This window comes from Crinia signifera, chromosome 3, assembly GCF_055691185.1.
Source record: "Crinia signifera chromosome 3, ASM5569118v1, whole genome shotgun sequence".
Taxonomy (NCBI): domain Eukaryota; kingdom Metazoa; phylum Chordata; class Amphibia; order Anura; family Myobatrachidae; genus Crinia; species Crinia signifera.
This window is the reverse complement of record NC_139219.1, coordinates 205,557,671-205,580,209: the sequence shown is the minus strand read 5'-3', so window position 1 is coordinate 205,580,209 and position 22,539 is coordinate 205,557,671. Positions and strand designations below refer to the sequence as shown.

The 22,539-nt window shown below is 42.3% G+C and overlaps 1 protein-coding gene across 1 annotated transcript in view; it reads right to left on the bottom strand.

Annotated features, from left to right (window-relative positions):
* COL21A1 (collagen type XXI alpha 1 chain) overlaps positions 1 to 22,539 on the bottom strand; it is a 237,019-nt gene that overhangs the window by 107,027 nt on the left and 107,453 nt on the right. Inside the window, exons 7-10 of the mRNA XM_083177317.1 lie at positions 18,048 to 18,125; positions 12,329 to 12,337; positions 11,798 to 11,881; positions 5,463 to 5,525 (exon numbers count right to left, since the gene is read on the bottom strand). Coding sequence (XP_083033443.1) covers positions 5,463 to 5,525; positions 11,798 to 11,881; positions 12,329 to 12,337; positions 18,048 to 18,125 — 234 coding nt within the window. The remainder of the gene's footprint in view (positions 1 to 5,462; positions 5,526 to 11,797; positions 11,882 to 12,328; positions 12,338 to 18,047; positions 18,126 to 22,539) is intronic.

Below are 22,539 nucleotides of genomic sequence, written 5' to 3'. Positions count from 1 at the left end.
ATGCAGCATCCCGGTTTCCAAGCACCGGCCGGGAGTTGCATTCTCGGGGCACCACAGGGCAATTTTTAACAGGCACCGTTCTGTGTCAGCCCTCTCCCTTTTGCCAGCACCACCCCATGTACACTACCACTGTCCAGGGCCGGATTTAGGGCTCAGGCTGCCCCTAAGCACAACATTTTTGGCCCCCTCCCCCCATTAGGCATTTGGTGTGATGACGTCACACACATTAGTCTGGACTGGACCTGGAGGGGGGGGGGACCCGGGGGGGGGGGGAGAGAGGAACAACACAATGTGCTCTGGTGCACCGCTTGGCAGCTCGGCTTAGCTGTCTCTGCCCCTGCAAGCCCATTCTATAAACCGCAGCAAATAGGCTGTGTGTATAGAATATCCAATGTGGTTCAGCTCAGCCTGAGCCAGTGAGCCTCCGGAACATGGGACTGGGATTCATGTGTCTCTTTTATTATGTGCATGACTGAGCAGGCAGCTGCGAGTGCCATGCATGTCGGTGGCCAAGCCGCTTATCACTCATCGCTACCCGCTTGGCCATGCACATAATAAATGAGTCAGTGACTCAGACTGACAGGTGCTAATAGGTGACTGACCCATAATAGGTGCTGCCCCTAGGCTTGTGCCTCACAAATCCAGCTCTGCCACTGGCTGCTGTACAGCAGTGCAGCATCACCTGGGGACAGAGGAAACTGCTGCTGTTCAGTGGCATATGTTGAGTTTCAGAGGGTCCAGATAGCTGAGCAACAGCAGTCTCTCCTCTCTCTCCCTGCATATGCCACTGATGCGCCAGGGCTTGCCGAAATATAAGAAAGTATCCAGAAGAGGAAGGGCCATAGCACTTGCTCCCTGTGTGTGATCCTTCACCTCTGGATATGCTTGTTTCTACCAATTTACAGTGCAGAAAAGTTACAACAAAAAGTCCAAAAATGAATAATTTTATATATTTTTTTGCTTTCTTGGTGTAACTTTTCTGCACTGTGAATTTATTTTATAAATAGATTGACTGTCTCCTATGCATACATGAGTTTATATTATGTTTTTTAAATTGTGTTTATTGGATTTATAGTATTGTATCAGTTGTATAATATCACATATTTCATACCAGGACCCCATTACTTAAGTCAGAGGGGTAAAATTCAAGCCCCTGGAACCTTATTCCCACATTGCTCCTGAAGAAGGTGTGAGCTAAACACACACCAAAATGCATTGAGCTATAATTTCACACTGTTCTGGACCACCACCTTTACCACCACGGTCGCCATCTTCCACCATCTCTGTCGATTAGCCCATGCAAGGAAAACTGGCTAATTGTCCAATCGAGACAGACTTGACCTACTAACCCCTATGCTGGCCATTATACCGGAACTTTACCATCGTTAGGCCACACACCATTGCCCATTTCTGCTCCACATCACTTATTGGGAGCTACTGTATACTGCACAATTGACTGAATACTGACAAAATTATCCACCGGTCAAACAACAGGGTTTGCTTTTTTTTCCCCTCACTCTGCACCAATACCCCAAGGAGCTTTTTCTCTTTCCATCCATATTATGATTTACTATAAAATAAAACTTTTTTATTGAAAGTGGCCAGAATTATGTGTCCACTGGTGTAGGAAGAGACACTGAAATGTGATAGTTACAGACCATCAATATTTTTTCTTTCAGTTGCAGTATTTTTACCATTCAATGGCAGAATTCCGGTGTGAGGGGGTTATTTTGGTTCACTATTTCTAATTCTCTCTGCACAAGTAACATCTGCCCCACTTGCAGTGCACATGGTTTTGTCCATCTAAGAAGGATGTTGTCAGAAAGAGTGAACCAAAATAACCCCCCGAGTCACCATCAAATGGTAGTAGACATAGAGGAGGAAGCTACTGGACACAGGGGGATCACACTGCTGCCCTGCTGTATCTGCTGCAGTTTGGCGATGGGTGAAGACTGGAGAGGCTTTGAATGGACCATATTGTTAAACAGCTGCTCTCCAGCTGGTTGACATAGTATACAGTAGGTACTGTTGACAGCCTGGTGCATTCTCTTCTGTGGTGAAACTACTCTGCCAGGACATGGGAGCAGGGGGTGTACTATTTCCAAACGGTTACAGGAAGTAGTGACGTCCAGGCATAAGAATTACACACACAAAAAACACTACAATTGGCCAGCAGATACCATGCAGCAGGAGTTTTTTTGATAATATGTGCATTATACAAACGCTGTACTTTAGATTTTCATAACTACATTGACCTTTGCTTCACTTGACTATTCAATATTTTGTTGATTTATGTAAAGTCATAGAACATCTGATTTTTAACTCTAGTGTGATTGACTTTTCCTTTTCTTTTGCTTGTGTATTGTTTTTGCTGAACTGACTACTGACGCTGGCTCATTCGGTACACGTTTTTCCTGCTTATTATATATGCTCAGTGCCGATAATACTATATCTACAGTATATGCATAAATAATGAGAGCAGCATAGGCGGCCCTGACTACCTACTGTATGGGCTCATGTATGCATATTCAATTCAAATATTTAGCTGTTTATCATGGGCTCATAATAATGGTAAATTTACAGTATATTCTGCTTAGAAACACTTCTCTTGTTGCTTTGATTCACCTATCAAATCTATCTGCCCTACCTGTCAATTCTTTCACATGACACAGTCAGTGCACACTGTTATCACTATTATAGTGACACATACTTTGATCAGCAATGGATAGTCATTATATCAGCTATTTTATGTTGTGTGCAGGTGTAGATAGTTGCATAATTATATAGGCACACTCCACTGGATGACTCAAGCTATGAACAACCCAGTTACTTAATGTGATGTTGGTTTCTTGAAATATAACAGGTACTGTACAGCCATACTCCCTATATTCAATGGTGACAGATGGAGATCATCATGCAATTATGCTGTTCAGGAAATTGAGCCTTTTTTGTTTTCATTGATTTGGGGGGGGAGGGGGGGCTGCTGCTATGGGACCCAGAGCTGAGTGGGGCCCACCTTCCCTGTCATAGTTACATGTGTTGTATACATTTTTCACCATTTCATGATACAGTACATAGAGGCAGTAACTAAGGCACTACTACGGCTTATAAAAACAACTGTTTAAGAGAGATGTCTCTATAGAAGCATTGGGACGTGGGCTACATAATGAGGCCGATATACAGTACTTGAGAACTAACGACGGCTTCTGAGCTTCAGCAGGTGGTCTGACTTCATGTGGAATCTCCACATGTTGAGATGGGAAAGACTGAGCTAAAGCAAAGTGGTCTGAGCCATACATTTATGCAAATACATTTAATTAATGCAGGTTTTTTCCATAAACTACATACAATAGGTCTAACCTTTTACTTGACATAACTGTGAAATGTTCAGTATTGTTTCAACCCTTATAAACATAATGAATAACTGGATAATAGATTGAAACACAGTAGATGTAAGTATCAAACAAGTAGCCCACGCATATATCATTATGAGGTAAAATACAAGTCATGTGACCGAACAAAGTGGAGATAAATAAGTGTAACCAGTAATATAACCACTATTAATAACACAATTAAAACATGTTAATGGAATCAGCATGGTTTTTCCAATTATACAATCATAAAACATTTCCAGTAATGTTGCCAAATGCACAGCACACTAGCAACCAATTATGTAACATGAAAAATTTCCTAAAATGCAAATGGGGGTTTCCTTCTATTAGTTGGCAAAACATTTAGCTTCTAAATTGACATTTTATTTCCAGTCATTAAAAGGAGCCTAATACTTTCCTTTACAGGTCTTTTATATAGTGAGTGGATTAACTGTAACTACAGCTTAAAACATTTATAAAGGATTAATGCCAGCATAACTCTATGTGGGAAACAGGATGTTTAGCTTCAAGACACATTTCATCCACTTACATAAAATCTGATGATGTTTTTATCCTACAGTGTTAAAATACTATGAATTACATAACATACTGAAGCCAATAAACACTCAGCTCCTTAATAAGAACGATTCAAGATTGCTCATTGCGATCCGACTTCGGCCCAAGTCCTGATAGTCGGGGTTTGCGCATGTGTAAACCCCAGCAGCGAATGGCTTTGGCAAGTTATACATTCGCTGGGCCATTCGCTGCGGGGAAGGAGGCCCATTCAGGGGGAGACAGCAGGGGAACGCCCAGCATTTTATGGAAGTCCCCATAAGAATGCTGGGAGTTTACCTGTAGAAGCTAGCTTGGCGATGCTTTCTTGGGGCAGATGGCTGACATCACACCACGTCAGCACCCGTCCCATGTTTGGTAAACAGCAACGGTGTCAGGGCTGTGTTTGTTTGTGGACCCGGACAAGAGCAGATGGAAAGTTGGCTGGATACATGAGGACGGAAGCTGGCAGGTTTGATGTAAGATTTATTCATGCATATGGTTACAGGTAAGTATCTATGGTTAATGAAGGAATAAATGACTGAATGAACAAAGTCAATAACTGAATGAGATGAAGTCAATGGCTGAATGGAATAAGTCAATGGCTGAATGACATGAAGTTAAAAGTTCTTTGGAGTCGGAGTTTCCAGCAATACTGGGAAGCAGGCTTGCACAGAACTGGAGACACCAGTGATGCAGGAAGGCAGGCTTGCTTGGAGCTGGGGACACCAGTTTTGGCAGGCTTGCTTGGAGCTGGGGATAGCAGTGATGAAGAGATGTAGAGATGCAGGCTTGCATGGAGCTGGGGACATCAGCGATGCAGGAGTGCAGAAGTGCAGGCTTGCATAGAGCTGGGAATACCAGCGATGCAGGAATGCAGGAGTGTAGAATTGTGTGGAGCTGAGGATACCAGCGATGCAGGAATGCAGGGGTGCAGGCTTGCTCGAAGCTGGCTACACCAGCAGTACAGGAGCACAGGCTTGCTTGAAGCTGGGGACACCAGCAATACAGGAAGCAGTGTTGCTTGTAAGTAATGTGCAGCGGCGGTATATAATGCGCGCGGTGGGGCTCACCTGCTGCTTCTTTCTGCTGGCCGGGCGGAGGGGTATGGGAGCTGGGAGCCCACTTGAAGTCCCTGGGAGGTGCTGTGCGCGCATGCGCAGCAGCTCTCCCGTGGCCATTTTGGATTTGGGCAAAGTGCTGCAGCCGCTGCCCGCGGCCCAGCCAGCCCAGGGGGGAGAGCGGCCGGCCCATTTTTAATGAGTTTTGGGCCGGCCCACCAGGAAATGGCCCGGTTTCCTGGTGGGCCAATCTGCCCCTGCATGGAAGCCTCATAAATTTTATCTAGCTTTAAGCTATGAGTTTCATATGTTCCCAATTTACTCAAGTATTTATTTTAACTGCTCCACTGAGAATACAACACCAGCATTAGCTATCCTCCGTAATATATGTGTGTACATGTGTGCAAGCACTGTATGGTACAAACAAGAGATATATGAGCATTACTGTGCATATGGAGAACAACATTATAGTACTCACAGGCTTACCATCTGGACCAGGTTGTCCAGGGGAACCAGGGTTGCCAGGCCGCCCAGGATCACCCTACCAAAAGACACATATACAGTATGTTAGATATTCTTTAAAAGTGAACTCAATATGCTCAAAAAAAGAAAAGCTACAAAACTGTTTGCAATTAATGTGTAACCTTTCACCCTTAGGACGTATGCAACCCCCTGAAGGAGCAAAGACCCTGGCTGGGAGCCCAGGTGTAGTTTAGGAAACATGAGCTAGTCCAATCTTTAGCTTGTGCACAATCATTAATGCCATGTTTGCTGCTGAAATGTTATCCAGAAAATACATATGAAGACAAAATGAAGTTTGCCATTTTAAACTTGCATTTCAATACATCTCATGGTTCTATACACTGAAAATCAGCCTGGTAAACACTTTTTATGTAAGAAAAACTATTTATTTCTATATAAAATTAACTACTAGTATGATGTTTATTCAGCCACTGTGATTCTAGCATTGCAAAAGTATTTGCAAAAAATGGCCGCTAGCAATGCTAGCGGCCATTTCCGATGAAAAAGACAAAGATTTGCTGATCCACTTCTTTTCTGAATGTTTCTGAAAGTAGGAATAAATAAAAACGAATAGATCGAAAGCCAATTCTATCTTTTCTACATGAAAACAGCAGATATTTCCAAGGATCAGAAATATCTGCTGGGATTGAATACCCCCTTATAACTATAGCCCTATTTCTGAATTGTCCAGAATGATGACACTTATAGCAGTCAGTATAAAGCAGGCAATGATATCATGCATTGTATGTGTTGACACTCATCTGCTTTAGAAAGATGGATGAACTTGAAGGTAAAGCAGTTAAACATTAAACTTTGCCTTTAGTAACCACCTCACATCTTGACAGCTGTACTTGCCACTTTGCAGCCATGCCATCCAGTGGCGTAACTATACATTTTGCTCCCCCTTCCAAAATGTTTGTGCCGGTGCTCAGCCAGTGGGCAGCGGCAGACAGCAGCATGTCAGTGCGTCGAGCGGGTGCCGGCGCCCACACAGACCCCGCTGCCGCTTTCTCCCCCAAGTGGCAGCTGGGGCTGCCTTACAGTAGTTATGCCACTGATGCCATAACTTACTTTATGATAGAAATGGTAAGGTTACTGCTCTTCATTGCACCAGCTCATGAATCTACTGAACTTACATACAGTATGCTGTTGTACAACACTGATAAAGATTTTAGTACAGACGATATGAACATATAATAAAATAATATGCCTGTTTTGTTAATTATGTTTTCTTTGTAATACTGCTGCATTGATTTTGGCATTTGCACATTTTTATTTCCATTTCCACTGAGTGTTGCTTGGAAAACAAATGTTCTATTTGGCTTTTCCAAATAGCTATTAGCTATCCATGTAGGACAGGCATTTCCCAAAATGTTCTCTTTTAACAGTCACCGTGAAGTAACCAAGTAACTTCAATGACAAATATCTGCAATAATTGTAACCTAATAGTAGTATCATTTGCCAATATGTGCAATAGCACTCTGCTTTCTGAAAATGAAGATGGGTCTATACAGGATTAAAAAAATATTGGTTATCTGAAACAGAACTAACTTTATACATATATCCCTCCCCATCCCTGCTCTAGAGCATGGCAATTACAGTTTAATGCCAAAAAATGTAAAATCATGCACTTGAGTCTCAAAAATCTAAAGACTAAATATACAGATGGAGTGCCTCTAAACCTCGCCAGCATGCCTGCAGAGGCACTCCATCTGACTGGGACATGCGTGCGTCTCAAACGCACACGCGTCACAGTTTCAGGACAGAGCCGCGGCGGCATCCTGCCCGTCTCCTCTTCAGGGAGACGGGCAGGGAGAGGGGGATCATCAGGGCGGTGAGGGGCACCAGGGGAGGAGATGGGGGAGGCGGCGGGCGGCGGAGAAAGCTCCGTAGCCACGGGGCATGCGCGAGCATCTCCTGCTCATGCGCCCCTGGCGAGAGCCGGCCGCAGGCGGGGGCTGGTGATAGAATCGCCAGTCCCTGCAAGGAAGAGGCCGTCTCCATCTGTAAATGGCACTATATTGGAAACTGCTGTGGAGGAGCGGGATCTAGATGTCAGTATTTCAGGTGACCTAAAGGCAAGTAGGCAATGCAACAAAGCAATGAAGAAGGGAAGTCAGATGCTTGGTTGCATAGGGAGAGGAATAAGCAGTAGACAGAAAGAAGTAATAATGCCACTGTATAGGTCATTGGTACGACGTCATCTAGAGTACTGTGTTCGGTTCTGTAAGCCATATCTCCAGAAGGATATAAATATATTCGAGACTGTACAAAGGAGGGCAACTAAAGTGGTGCATGGCCTACATCACAAAATTTACGTGGAAAGACTAATATGTGTAGTTTAGAGCAGAGAAGGGAAAGTGGGGACATGATAGAAACTTTCAAATATATCAAGAGATTTAACAAGGTACAGGTATGAGACATTCTTCACCGCAAGAGGAGCAACAGAACACAAGAACATGCACTGACACTAGAGGGAGGAAGATTCAGGGGCAATTTAAAAAAAAATTACTTCACAGAAAGGGTAGTGGATAAGTGGAATAGCCTCCCATCAGAGGTGGTAGAGGCAAATACAGTAGAGCAATTTAAACAATATTGGGATATTCTTACAAAGAAATAAGAATCAAATATGGTTTGAGGTAACATGTTTAAAAAAGGGGCAGACTAGATGGGCCATGTGGTTCTTAACTGCCATCAAATTTTATGTTTCTATGTTACTTGAATGCTGAAAAAGGCACTCATTGATATTTTAAAGGGCTGAGGGAGAGTAAGCACTGACCACATGAGCAGTGAAACAATATGGGATTTAGAGTTCTAGCTAATTTGCATTTGTGGCTTTCTGTGCCAAGAGATGCAGATAAAGGGTTTACAGGAAGTTCGGTAAAAATATACACACTTAAATGTTATATGAAATTGAATACATATATATGGTCTGTTTTGAGTAATCTGAGGGGCTGAGGTAGATAAGGGCAAGCATAAAATAGTTTATTTCAGCGCATGAGTCCGAGATGCAATGCACATACGTCCTGATAGTTGTTGCTGAGGGACGCATATTGGATTTGCTTAGAGAACCATGTAATTTTGTTAGGCTTTCTTCATGGTGACTAGGGGGTGGCTGGGACTGCATTGAAATAAACAGTTTCCCTGACATGGCAGGCTTTTCTCAACGGCAATTATAAGCAACCATTAGGTTTCCCTAATATCTGATGGCTCAAATGATCTTCAATTACTGGTGCATTTTTGTGTGCACATTGGCAGATTCGCATATCAATAAGATGCCCACTGGTTGCAGAATAAGCAGAAAGATGCAGTAGCGGCTGCAAAATTCTTGTGTCACAAGCTGGAATAGAAGGACGTGGAACTGTACCAGGCACTGTCGCTTTACAGCATATTATCTCTCCCGAGGTCGCCACTCGCCAGAACATGTCCAATGCAGTACTACTGTTTTCCACATGTGAAGCAAGTGCCACCAGGACATGGGCACTGCCTACAATTATCTGACTGTTGCTCTACCAATCTCTGAACTTATTCCAAGCACATGACTCCTGTCAACCAGGGCTACCTACTGTATATATGATTATCCCTGGTCATGGTCCTTGGCCAGAACAACTTCTACTGTAATGTCTGCTGTAATTTGCTTACTGGCTTCCACTCCGCAGATATTCCAGAGTTTGGCTCCACAGTCCAGTGTGCTCCAGTGTGAAATTCCAAGCATCAGCCTTTATTGCTAGGGGCTCTTCACATTTTATAGTGTTTTCCTACTGGGAAGCTTTCAACTGTTCTTGTGATTCACCCAGCACCAAACACTACTAGTTTGTGCTCTTTACAGTCTCCAGTGTACTCCTGTGTACTTTGAAAATCAGTCCACTCTTTTGGCTTTCAACACACTTACCAGTATACTACTTGCTGCTGTATAACCATTATACAGAGTGTCCTCTGAATATCCATTGAGTCCTGTGCTAATTTCTGTCTTAATAATAAGTATCCTCAGAGACCCTCTGTGCTACTGTATGTCAGTACTGGCTGGGCACTCTGCAGTCCCCTGTCATAATCCTCTTGGCCAATCCCTACAAATCAGTGACTGTATCATTATGTTCACTCAGATCTGTACCTTTGTCTGGCAGTATCAATAAACACGTTTTGTTTTGTTCACTTATGAAGAGAAACCTCTTTATACCTCCAAGCTTTTAACATACTGTATGCCCTCCAGCCATATGGAGACCTTGGGTGAGATTTAATAGAATGAGAGATTCAGAAAGTGAGAGATTTGGGAAGAAATCTCCTGTTTTTTTTAAAGCGGCAATCATTTACACTTCAAAATAAAACTGGTTTTGCAGTGTAAATGATTGCCGCTTTAAAAAAAAACTGGAGATTTCTTCCCAAATCTCTCACTTTCTGAATCTCTCATCCTATTTAATCTCACCCCTTAGGTCCTGCATTAGGTCCAGAAAATTAACATATACCAACAAACTCTGAATTACCCCCTGAATTTACAGTTATGCCCGTAAAACACTAGACAAGATTTCAAAATATATTGCTTTGTGGAGGCCTTCTGAGCAATATAAGAAAAAAAAAATTGCAAATAATGCTTTTCAGCCAACAACCTGCATGAGGAGAGGGGGGGGGGTGATGTCACAGACCGATATAGTTATTAAATCGTTCAGTGTGTACACACTATTTCAGTATCCCCTGACCAGCACGGGTCGTCCAGCAGGTACGGAGCTTTAGTTTACATGTATATTGTTTTTGGGTACTCAACTGCTGGTGCAAAGACCTTTGCTGTGTTAAAAATTGATAACAATTAAATAAAGCAAATTTCAACACGATTTCGCAGATGTATCAAGGGGAGATAATCTGTTTTTCTGCATTTTTTCCAAATAAAGTTTTTTTGTGGAGCACTCAGTGGCTTATATTTTGTTGGGGAGAATCAAATGTTCTCTCTACTGCTACCATTCCCCATAGGTAAAAAGTAGTTTACACCATCTTAACATGGTGTGAACTAACAAGGGCAAACTTTGAAAGTGTTTTTTGTCCAGGTTTAGCAAATAGGGGTTGGATCGTAGTCCTCATTGATAATAATGAGGACTGCATTCTGTAGTGCTAATTAGCATTCTGCAAGAGATATCTGTTACAGATGGAGCGCCTCTCCTCTAGCGGGGGTCTGGCAGGTGGTGGATTGCCAACCGCCAGCTGCCGGAAGGGGACTCCCCCAGGTCCCCGACGCGGTCTCTAATGTGGTCGCCCACCTCCCTCCTAGCTCTAGGCATCTCCCTGAAGCGGAGACAGGCAGGGTTCACGTCCCCAGCCGCATGGTAACTGGCACGTGTGTGCGTGTGGGACGCTCGCGCATCCCAGTCAGAAGGAGCACCATGTCCCCAGTGGGGGAAATCTGGCAAGCCCCGGCGCTGGCTGAGCGGTGCTCCATCTGTACATTGGCTGCATTATGCTATTATTATAAAGCCATAAACCACACAATGATGCAGAAACTTACGTTTCTACATACTATTTTTGAAACAAGCTTGATACATAGGCCCATTAAACTCATACTTAGCACAGTGTGACTTCTTTCTTTTTCCTAAGCCAAATCTCTACTTAAGGGAACCCGTTTTGCATCAGTACTGTGGTAAAGAGGAAAACAACATAGTTGTTGAGGCAGCGGACAAATAATGCTGACAAGTAATGAACTACAGTACAGCACAGCTCTGTCCAATGGAAACTACGAATGCAGCGGTGTTTGGATGCAGAAGGGGAGTACATAGAAGGGTAATAAAGTAAAAATATACTTATTATAATTAAATGTTAATTATAGCATCAGTCTCGCTATTTAATAGACATATTTGTCTATATCAGCAACATAAAGGGGATACTTCACTATTGTACTGTGCCTTCTTAATCAATGTCAATCAAAAAAATAAATATGAACATTATTAACAGTTCATGTTTTTGTTATTGTTTAAATTGGACTTAATGTTTTTCTTTTTAACTATACAAATTTCTGAATGTGAAAGGGAAAGCTTAAGGGAAATTCCTTCCCAGAACATTGATGTAAGGTAAAAAGTTCACTTGAATGCATTACTAGGTACTGTATGGTATGCATTGACTTTGCATGAATCAGTGCTCCCTAGCCTTATAGTTTCTCTGTATTACCGAAGCATGATGTTTGCTTATTAAGGTAGTGTAAATGACTTTACTCCAGGTTTCTTACACATCTGCTGTGTGCCAATCCATTTAACAGCTACAGTAAAATATAGCAATTAAAAAATAATAGTAAAATAATCAAGTCATACTCACTTTGAGGCCAGGAGGTCCCTTTTCCCCAGGAGGACAAACACAGGGAGCAGGTGTTGAGCCAACATCACTTGGACCATTTAAACACTGGGAAGGGAGCAAGGAAAATATATTTTTCCAAATGAATATTTCAGCTCTTTTAGGTTTCATATTTGTAACTTAATGCATCTATAACTTTATGATATTCTCTTAAAATAGATTTTTTTTTATTGCTAGTGGAACAATAGATGTTGGTATTCTAGTGAACTGAGATACATAATAGAAATATATTAATTCTCTCTGTTCAACTTATCCATATCTGAAATATAAAACATAAAATTCTACAACACTAGGAATGGTTGTATAGAATTAATGGTCAAAAATTTTTTTTAGAAAAGAAAATAAGAAACAAGTTGATTGAAATATGTGTTTTACTGATGGGGACAAGCATTGAAGAATTGTAGCATTTATATTACCAGAGGTTTGGGATTTTCCATTTTCTTCAAACTGGAGTATAAATATTACCTTGCTTAGAACAGACAATAAAGTACATACCTCTCCATTCTGAAACAAATACAAATACAATTATTATTAATATGGGTGTTAAGGATGAATGGGTTTGTAACGAAACAAGTAGAAACATTTTCCACATTTAATAAGAATAGTATAACTCTGAGGAGAAATTACCCTGGTTAGGACAACTGCTTATTTTATGTAAAGCACTATAAAAAAAATAAAAAATAAACTTTCTGATAAATCTACATTCTACTATATTAGTACTTTGTAATGGACAAATTTACAATCAGTCTAGAACAGGCTTGTCCAACCCGCGGCCCGCGGGCCGCATGCGGCCCAGGTCGGGTAGTAATGCGGCCCAGTGCATTTTATAGGCATTCTAAATATAAATTATAGGGCAACTCTGGCCGCAGCAGCGTCTTCGTGCTGGCTGCGGCACTGTGCCCAAAGTAAAGATGGCCGCGGCCAGCATCTTGTTCTCCCAAACTTAAAATGGACGCGGGAGCGCTGGTGTGCATGCGCAGGCGCACTCAGCTGCTCCCGCGCGAAGGACGTCTGTGCTGGCGCTTTCCCCACGTGCAGCGCGCAGGGCTGGATGATTATTTGATGCGTGGCGGCGGCGTCGGCAGGAGCAAGCAGGCAGCCAGGACAGCGGTGACTTATCATACCCCCACTACCATTAGCTGTGGTTAGTAATCACTACAGGGGGCATTATGAATATAAGTGGCATTACCAGGGGGCATTATATTCATAATGCCCCCAGGTAATGCCACTTATATTCATAATGCCCCCTGGTAATGCCACTTATATTCATAATGCCCCCTGGCATTACCAGGGGGCATTATGAATATAAGTGGCATTACCAGGGGGCATTATGAATATAATGCCCCCTGGTAATGCCACTTATATTCATAATGCCCCCTGGTAATGCCACTTATATTCATAATGCCCCCTGGCATTACCAGCATGTGTGTCACCTGGCACTGTGGGGGCATGTGTGTCACCTGGCACTGTGGGGGCATGTGTGTCACCTGGTACTGTGGGGGCATGTGTGTCATCTGGCACTGTGGGGGCATGTGTGTCACCTGGCACTGTGGGGGCATGTGTGTCACCTGGCACTGTGGGGGCATGTGTGTCACCTGGCACTGTGGGGGCATGTGTGTCACCTGGCACTGTGGGGGCATGTGTGTCACCTGGCACTGTGGGGGCATGTGTGTCACCTGGCACTGTGGGGGCATGTGTGTCACCTGGCACTGTGGGGGCATGTGTGTCACCTGGCACTGTGGGGGCATGTGTGTCACCTGGCACTGTGGGGGCATGTGTGTCATATGGCACTGTGGGGGCATGTGTGTTATCTGGCACCCTGTGTCAGAATGTGAATTTTTTACTCATTCCCTGTGTCAGAATGTGTATTTCAGCTTATTTTCTGTGTCACAATGTGAATTTTGGCTTATTCTCTGTGTCAAAATGTGAATTACGGCTTATTCTCTGTGTCAAAATGTGAATTTTTACTCATTCCCTGTGTCACATTGTGAATTTTGGCTTATTCTCTGTGTCAGAAAGTGAATTTCGGCTAATTCTTTGTGTCAGAAAGTGAATTTTGGCTTATTCTCTGTGTCAGAATGTGAATTTTGGCTTATTCTCTGTGTCAGAATGTGAATTTTGGCTTATTCTCTGTGTCAGAATGTGAATTTTGGCTTATTCTCTGTGTCAGAAAGTGAATTTTGGCTTATTCTCTGTGTCAGAAAGTGAATTTCGGCTTATTCTCTGTGTCAGAAAGTGAATTTCGGCTTATTCTCTGTGTCAGAAAGTGAATTTCGGCTTATTCTCTGTGTCAGAAAGTGAATTTCGGCTTATTCTCTGTGTCACAATGTGAATTTTGGCTTATTCTCTGTGTCAGAAAGTGAATTTCGGCTTATTCTCTGTGTCACAATGTGAATTTCGGCCTATTCTCTGTGTCAGAATGTGAGAAACAATGTCAAACATCTCACTAACTTCATTTCCAATTAAGTTTAATATGTTAACTATGTTTTCTATGTTTTTTTGGATGATCAGGTATCGTTACTGTTATTTTATTTTATGTGCGGCCCAAACCAAATTTTCATCTTCTAATGTGGCCCAGGGAAGGTGAAAGGTTGGACACCCCTGGTCTAGAATCATCAAGAATGTTCAAAAATCAGTAACAACTACTGGTTCTTACACTGCCTGTAACATGAAGAGATCAACAAGAATCAATAAATACTTTTCTTTAGCCAAAACAGGATGATATATTGTACACCCCACAAGCAATGAATAGAAAGGGAAGTACAGTGAAGATGACCGCATGCTACACACAAGAAGAAACTGATCCTTTGTGCCTCATCTATAGCAATATAATAATACTAGGAGATTGCTGAAGATAAACAGTTACATTCATTTAAGATGAACTATTATATAAAACAGGTAATGTGGTATCATATATTGATACACTATATAAGAACCTGTTATTATTATTATTATTATTATTATAATAATAATAATAATAATAATAATAATAACAATGCATTATATCAATCTTGTCAACTCACACACAGGTATTTCTCATTAATCCAGGAAGGCAGGTAAAGTGTGTATGGTGATCACTGCTAATTCTGTAATTTGGCACACAAGGCAAAGCAGTAACTAATGATACACAATAGTGGCGCCCTTTGCCTCAAATCCAGAACATGGGACCATGGGAGAAGTGGGGGAGGGGTAAGAGATGGAAGGGAGTGATAGAGAAAGAGAACAGGGAGAGAAATGGAGATGAAGAGGAGAAAGAGGAGAGATAGAGGAGGGAGAAGAGTGAGAAGGAGAGGGCTTATCTCCCAACTATCTCGATTTTTGTGGGACTGTCCCATGTGTTTGGGACTATCCAAAGTCCCACCAAGGGCTGGCAGTGTCCCGCATTGGGAAGACCAGTTGGGAGTACCCTACTGGAAGCCAGCTCTCTGCCTATAGCAGCCAAGACTGGCAGTCCCAGAGGGAGGTAACATCTCCCAATGGGACTGCCTTACTGCGGATGACTGGCAGGTCAGACTTCAAGTCACTGCCAGTCACAGCAAAACCAATTCAGTTTCACAGACTGCATCTGGCTTCACTAAGGATAAGCACAGTGGCAGATTTTAACTGGGAGGGTACAGTCCTGCAACCCATAGCTAAAATCCACTATTTATCATCTATATCAGGGCTGGGCAACACCGGCCCTCCAGATGTTGATGAACTACACATCCCAGCATGCCTTGCATCAGTTTCAGCATGGCCACATAGCAAAACTAATGCAAAGCATCCTGGGATGTGTAGTTCAACAACATCTGGAGGGCCGGTGTTGCCCAGCCCTGATCTATATAATTGCAGATGGTCTCAGTGAAAGCCCAAAAAAAGAAAAGGAGAATGGGCCATTTGAAGTATGGGAGCTGAGTCAAGATGGAGTGGCAGGCATTAGAACAAAAGAGAGGGGGCAGACAGAATGATGGGTGGGGCATTGGAGAATTAGGTTTTATATTATGATTCATTCTAGTCTTTATTTAAGGCCTTTAGAAAAAGATCGACCAATAATGGTTAACCTATTGACTGTCAACCTAGCAACCGGAACCAAACTGCCAGATGTGAAAAACCCCATGTCGACCTTTTGACTGTCGACCTAACCCATGTTGACCTAATGACCCTGTCAACCTAACCCTTGTCGACCTAGACTCATGTCGACTTTCCTGCATGTTAACCTAGACTCATGTCAACCTAAATGCATGGCAACCTAATGGTGTTGACCCAATGACTGTCAACCAACATTGTAGTCACCAAATGATCCATACCCCAATATTGCTGGCTGACTATATCATACAGCCCACCAGGAACCTTTAAAATCTGGATCATTATGCAATACCTGTAGAATCTACAGTGTAGATAACAGTTTGTAAGCTTGCAAGCAGGGCCTTCCTACATCTATGTCTATCTGTTATTACCCAGTTATGTTCTAGAACTGTGTTTTCCTATTATCAAATAAAACAGAACATGCTGCGCTACAGTATATTAGAAACTGTTATTATTATTAATAATAATAATAATAATAATACATGTTTGTTGATTGCATATTTACAGTATTGGTAAAAGCCATTTTTATCTATATTATGGTAATATTTAGTAGAAAGCATAGGTAAATAGGAGATTGCTTTAGTGAAAGCTATATTCTACAGGGATGAGTCTACAGCAAGTTGGTCGACAAGCATTGGGTGGACAACATTAGGTCGACATGGGGATAGGTTGACATGGTTCTAGGTCGACATGGGTCAATGTCGATATGGGTTTAGGTCGATAAGTCATTATGTCGACACAAGCATTAGGTTGACAGGGTCTAGGTCGACAGTCAAAAGGTCGACGTGGGGGTTTTCACTATTTTTTGAGCCAACATGTGCTGACAGGCAGTATTTCCTGCCCTACCATCTACTAGGGCATGGTGGGAGAATAAAATAGTGCCCGAAGCATGCGAGGGGATGCGGTGCACTGGAAACTGTGTCCATGTCGACTTTGCCGACATTCGGGTAAAAAAAGTGAAAACCCCCATGTCGACCTTTTGGCTGTCGACCTAGACCCTAGAACCATGTTGTCCTAACGGTGTCAACCTAACGTTTGCTGTAGACCAAACGATCGCAACCCATTCTACATTGGAGACTTAGGTTTTATATCATGATTTATTATAGTCTTTATTTAAAGAATTCATAAAAAGATCAACCAATAGCGGTTGACTTATTGACTGTCCACCTAGACACTATTGACCTAGCAACCAGAACTGCAACATGTGAAAAGTAATAGCATTCAAAAAGTAAGTATGTGATACCCAAGCAGTAATCAAAACGCATCAATAACGGTAAGCCTGAAAGCTAGTACAACAAAACAACTAATGTAGGGTACACAAAAGAATAAACATGATCTTGCGATGATCGTGAAATGATTTCCTTGATCATACAATGGTCGCACGATTGGAGTACATGTTCTGCACACAATCTGCACATGATCGGTACCCAATTCAATGTAGTTGACGAATCTTTAGTGCACTAGGTAAAATCTCCAATGCGACAAAAGACTGTCAGGGGCACGGATCGATCAGAATCATATTGAAAAGTTTTCAGTACAATTCTGATCCGATGCGCGAAAACAGGTCCAATTCTGCACTTTTTACATCCAATTGGTCATATGATGCGTCGAAATCGGGGGAAATTGAGACTAAATGTTTCTGGTGTGTACCCAGCATAACTGGTCAACAAAAAACATTAAGCTTCAGCACAACACAAATCCGGATAAAAATACATACTACATGGTTGCATTTTTAAGAAAATTCGGTACTTATTTAGTTTCACGGTGGCCGATATATCGAATGCGATATCGCTGATATATCGGCCGATCCGATGCGATCCGATGCAATTTTTTACCTGTTCATAACCCCACTATCCACTATGCATGGAGTTGATTTTATATAGTGTGGCGAGCGCAGTAATCTGCGTCCCCTCGCGGGGCTCGCCTCGCTTCGGGCTCGGTGGCTCACTGCGCTCCCACACTATATAAAATCAACTCCATGCATAGTGGATAGTGGGGTTATGAACAGGTAAAAAATCGCATCGGATCGCATTGGATCGGCCGATATATCGGCCGATATTGCATCCGATATATTGGCCACTGTGAAACTAAGTACCGAAAAATCTGTATTATGTACACAGACACATATACAGATGTGCACAGTACTTACTATTCCAGGAATCTCGCAAGCAGTCTCACGTTTGTTTTGTCCGGGATCACAATATATTCTCAGCTTTTGGAGAGTAAACTGTAAAGAAAAAAAATAAAATAAATATTAAAAAAATAATAACAACAAAATTAAATCTCCTGTCTTGTCATCTAGTTGCAGAGCAGCCTAACACTTAGGGCCAAGAAAATATAACTTTAGTATTCAATTGCAGTAATTTTTTTGGGCTGCTTTTTAGTCATGTATATTCACTTTTTTCTAAAGTATTTAATTCCATCAAAAACATGTGGATCAGCCTGGAATGCGCCGATCCATGTGTTTTTCAACCATGTCAGATTTTTCGACAGTTGAAAAATCATCAATTGAATTGAATAGGTCAAATTGAAATTCAAAAAAAAAAAAGCAAATTACATATATTTCATGGGTGGATGCCCCATACATACATATATATATATATATATATATATATATATATATATATATATATATATATTCTAGGAGAGGAAAGAGTAGCGCTCCAAATAGTGCTTTATCTTTTTATTTCAATAAAAAAAAAAATAATATCATCCACAGGTACATTTTAAATGGTGTCACGTACCACAATAGACGGTTAGGCACAACCGCGGGTGATAATCAGCATGAACTGGGGCTGTCTCCGACAGCAAACAGATTGGCAAACGGGTGCTCTCACCACTATCACATCCACCACGGAGTTCAGACCGACGCCAGGCCACGTCCCTACGCGTTTCGTCACGAGGACTGACGAAGTCCTCGTGACGAAACGCGTAGGTGCGTGGCCTGGCGTCGGTCTGAACTCCGTGGTGGATGTGATAGTGGTGAGAGCACCCGTTTGCCGATCTGGACCTGAAGTGCTGGAAAATTATCTCCTTTTCCCCCAGAACAAAGGGACTGATTTGAATCCTATATATATATATATATATATATATATATATATATATATATATATATATATATATATATATATATATATATATATATATTGTATATCTGACCTGAAGTGCTGGAAAATTATCTCCTTTTCCCCCAGAACAAAGGGACTGATTTGAATCCTATTGAAAGGATTAGGACTTGCGCGCTAATTGGACTTTTTTTGTCATATATATATATATATATATTACCACAAGAAAAGTCCAATTAGCGCGCAAGTCCTAATCCTTTCAGTGGAATTCAAGTCAGTCCTTTAGCTTTGGGGGAGAAGGAGATAATTTCCCAGCACTTTAGGTCAGATGTACAACCGGCTGCTTCCTCTTAATTACCCTTGCGGGCACCTGGATTCTCAGGTAAACGGTATTTCTAGGAGAGGAAAGAGGAGCGCTCCAAATAGTGCTTTATCTTTTTATTTCAATCACAAGAATAAAATCATCCACAGGTACATTGTAAATGGTGTCACGTACCACAATAGACGGTTAGGCACAACCGCGGGTGATAAACAGCATGAACTGGGGCTGTCTCCGACAGCAAACAGATTGGCAAACGGGTGCTCTCACCACTCTCACATCCACCACGGAGTTCAGACCGACGCCAGGAGACAGCCCCAGTTCATGCTGTTTATCACCCGCGGTTGTGCCTAACCGTCTATTGTGGTACGTGACACCATTTACAATGTACCTGTGGATGATTTTATTCTTGTGATTGAAATAAAAAGATAAAGCACTATTTGGAGCGCTCCTCTTTCCTCTCCTAGAAATATATATATATATATATATATATATATATAGTTTTCCAAAATAAGGAGGCACTCGGAGACTGTATGATCAAACAAAGTCTGTATTGAGGGTTAAGTACTTTCGAGAGCGAACTCTTAAGAGGAAGCTGCCGGTTGTATATCTGACCTGAAGTGCTGGAAAATTATCTCCTTTTCCCCCAGAACAAAGGGACTGATTTGAATCCTACTGAAAGGATTAGGACTTGCGCGCTAATTGGACTTTTTTTGTGATATATATATATATATATATAGGATGAGGAGGTTCCCGGCACTCACGGACACTGCAGATACTCAGGTGCCTTTCCGTCCCACAAGGGGATAGATATCGATACTGGGTATGGAGGCACTCAGGAGCTTCCCAAAGTACTGCACGGCGGCAGTCAAATACAATAATAAACTGGAGACAACAGCGGTCTATGTGCCAACGTTTCGGGTACAAAACCCTTTATCAAGACATAACGCTGTTATGTCTGTTATGTCTTGATAAAGGGTTTTGTACCCGAAACGTTGGCACATAGACCGCTGTTGTCTCCAGTTTATTATTGTATTTGACTGCCGCCGTGCAGTACTTTGGGAAGCTCCTGAGTGCCTCCATACCCAGTATCGATATATATATATATATATATATATATATATAGTTTTCCAAAATAAGGAGGCACTCGGAGACTGTATGATCAAACAAAGTCTGTATTGAGGGTTAAGTACTTTCGAGAGCGAACTCTCGTCCTCAGAACCACCTACAGCAAGATTATAATGCAGAAACCTGATGAGTTTTATTTTCCATTCTTTTATGTGAGTAAGGTACTAATGAACATCAACCATGCACTCAGCATAAACTACAGATACCCTTATGAGCTTCTCCTCACCACATTTATACTCTATGTACTGTACGTGCAGAGGTATGAGCCAATGCATAACCAAGAAAGCAATATTTATAACCAAATATAGGAACAGATAACACAAAGGACCTTTACACCGTTTTGTTTTTCATATCAAATCATGGGAGAATAAACATCATCACTTCCAGAGAAAAAGACAACAAAGGACAAACCCTGAAGTATAAGTATATACATCTAATTTCTTCATTAGATTGCATTAGAATTAGCACCACCTTCTGCACAAATCTGTTTTACATGTATCTTGTCTTTTTTTGGGATCAGAGAGATTGGTCCCACAGTGAACAGAATAGACTGCTTAACCTGTTGATTATCAAATTAATTTGTCAAAATAGGTGTGAAAATTGTCAAGCAAACATTTTTATTCATCAGAATAACCTGTAATATTTACCTTATATAGGAAATTGTATCTTTTTTTACATAACATTTATTATTTGAATTTATATAACAAATATGAGTGACGCTGGCATTTTAAAGGATATTTTCACAACTCTCACAGAGATGTTGGCACTTGAAGGGTTATTCTAAGAAAGCCCCCAAGGTTTTCCCTAATCATATACAAACCAATTGAAAAATAACAATACACAATAAAAAATACTGGGGCCAGGGCCGTCTTAACATTAGGAAGGGCCCCTGGGCAACCTAATTCACTGCCTAATTCCCCCCCCCCCCCCCCCGAATTAGTTTGCCCAGGAGCCCTCAGTCACCTCCCCAACCCTCACCTCTCTGTTTCCGTGTGGCAGCCGGTTAGCTTCTGGCGGCCGGGGTCCGGGGATCCGGGCAGGGGGATCAGGGCAGCAGCGGTAGCTAGGAGCCTGCCCTGAAGCGGTGAAGTGCTATTTGCCGATGGGGCGGGAAGCACTGCCACACTTGAAAAGACTGGCCGGACGCTGATTGGCTGAATTCAGCCAATCAGTGTCCGGCCAGTCTTTTCAAATGCCCCACCGGCAAATATCGGTAATAGGAAAGATGGCGGCCGGGTGGCGGGGATCCCACCATCCTCATTGGGGAAGGGGATCAGGGCGGCGGTGGCGGTAGCTAGGAGCCTGAAGCGGCGAAGCACTATTTGTCGGCGGGGGGGTGGGAATCGCTGTTGAATTTGAAAAGACTGGCCGGAGGCTGATTGGCTGAATTCAGCCAATCAGCATTCAGCCAGTCTTTTCAAATGCAGCAGTGCTTCCCGCCCCCCGCCGGCAAATAGCGCTCTGTCACTTCGGGCTCCTAGCTACTGTTGCCGCCACCCTGATCCCCCTGCCCGGATCCCCCAGCGAGGGCGATCAGATCCCCGGCACCTGGACCCCCGAAACTAATTCACTGGTAGGTAGGCGGTGAAGTGCTATTTGCCGGCAGAGCGGGAAGCGCTGCTGCATTTGAAAAGACTGGCCGGATGCTGGCCGTATGCCCCACGGCCGTATGCTGGCCAGATGCGCCAATACGGCCGCTAATACAAATTAATATGCCATCGGAAAATACAAAGCAGTCGTAATTGACTGCTTTGTAAATTCCCCTCTGGAATACGAATTTGCATACGGCTATAACAGCCGTATGCATTCGTATTCATTCGTATTAAGAATACAAATACGAAAAATCGTATTCGTATTGTTACTAAATTTCCCCCCTAGAAACCTCTTCGCCGCTTAGTAAATGCTATCAATCTGACATGCACCCCGTCAACTGTTGACTGCTTACAGCAGGTTCTAATTGACACAATACTTACTGCTTAGTAAATTACATTCAATCTCTAGCATTCTATCAGTGTAAAATGAATAGACTATGCTTAAAGAGAGAGAATTTAATATAATAGCAAAATTTGTTTCAGCAAGAACCAATTTAGGGAAATGAATATTTGAATACCAGTACAGTTTCAGGTCTT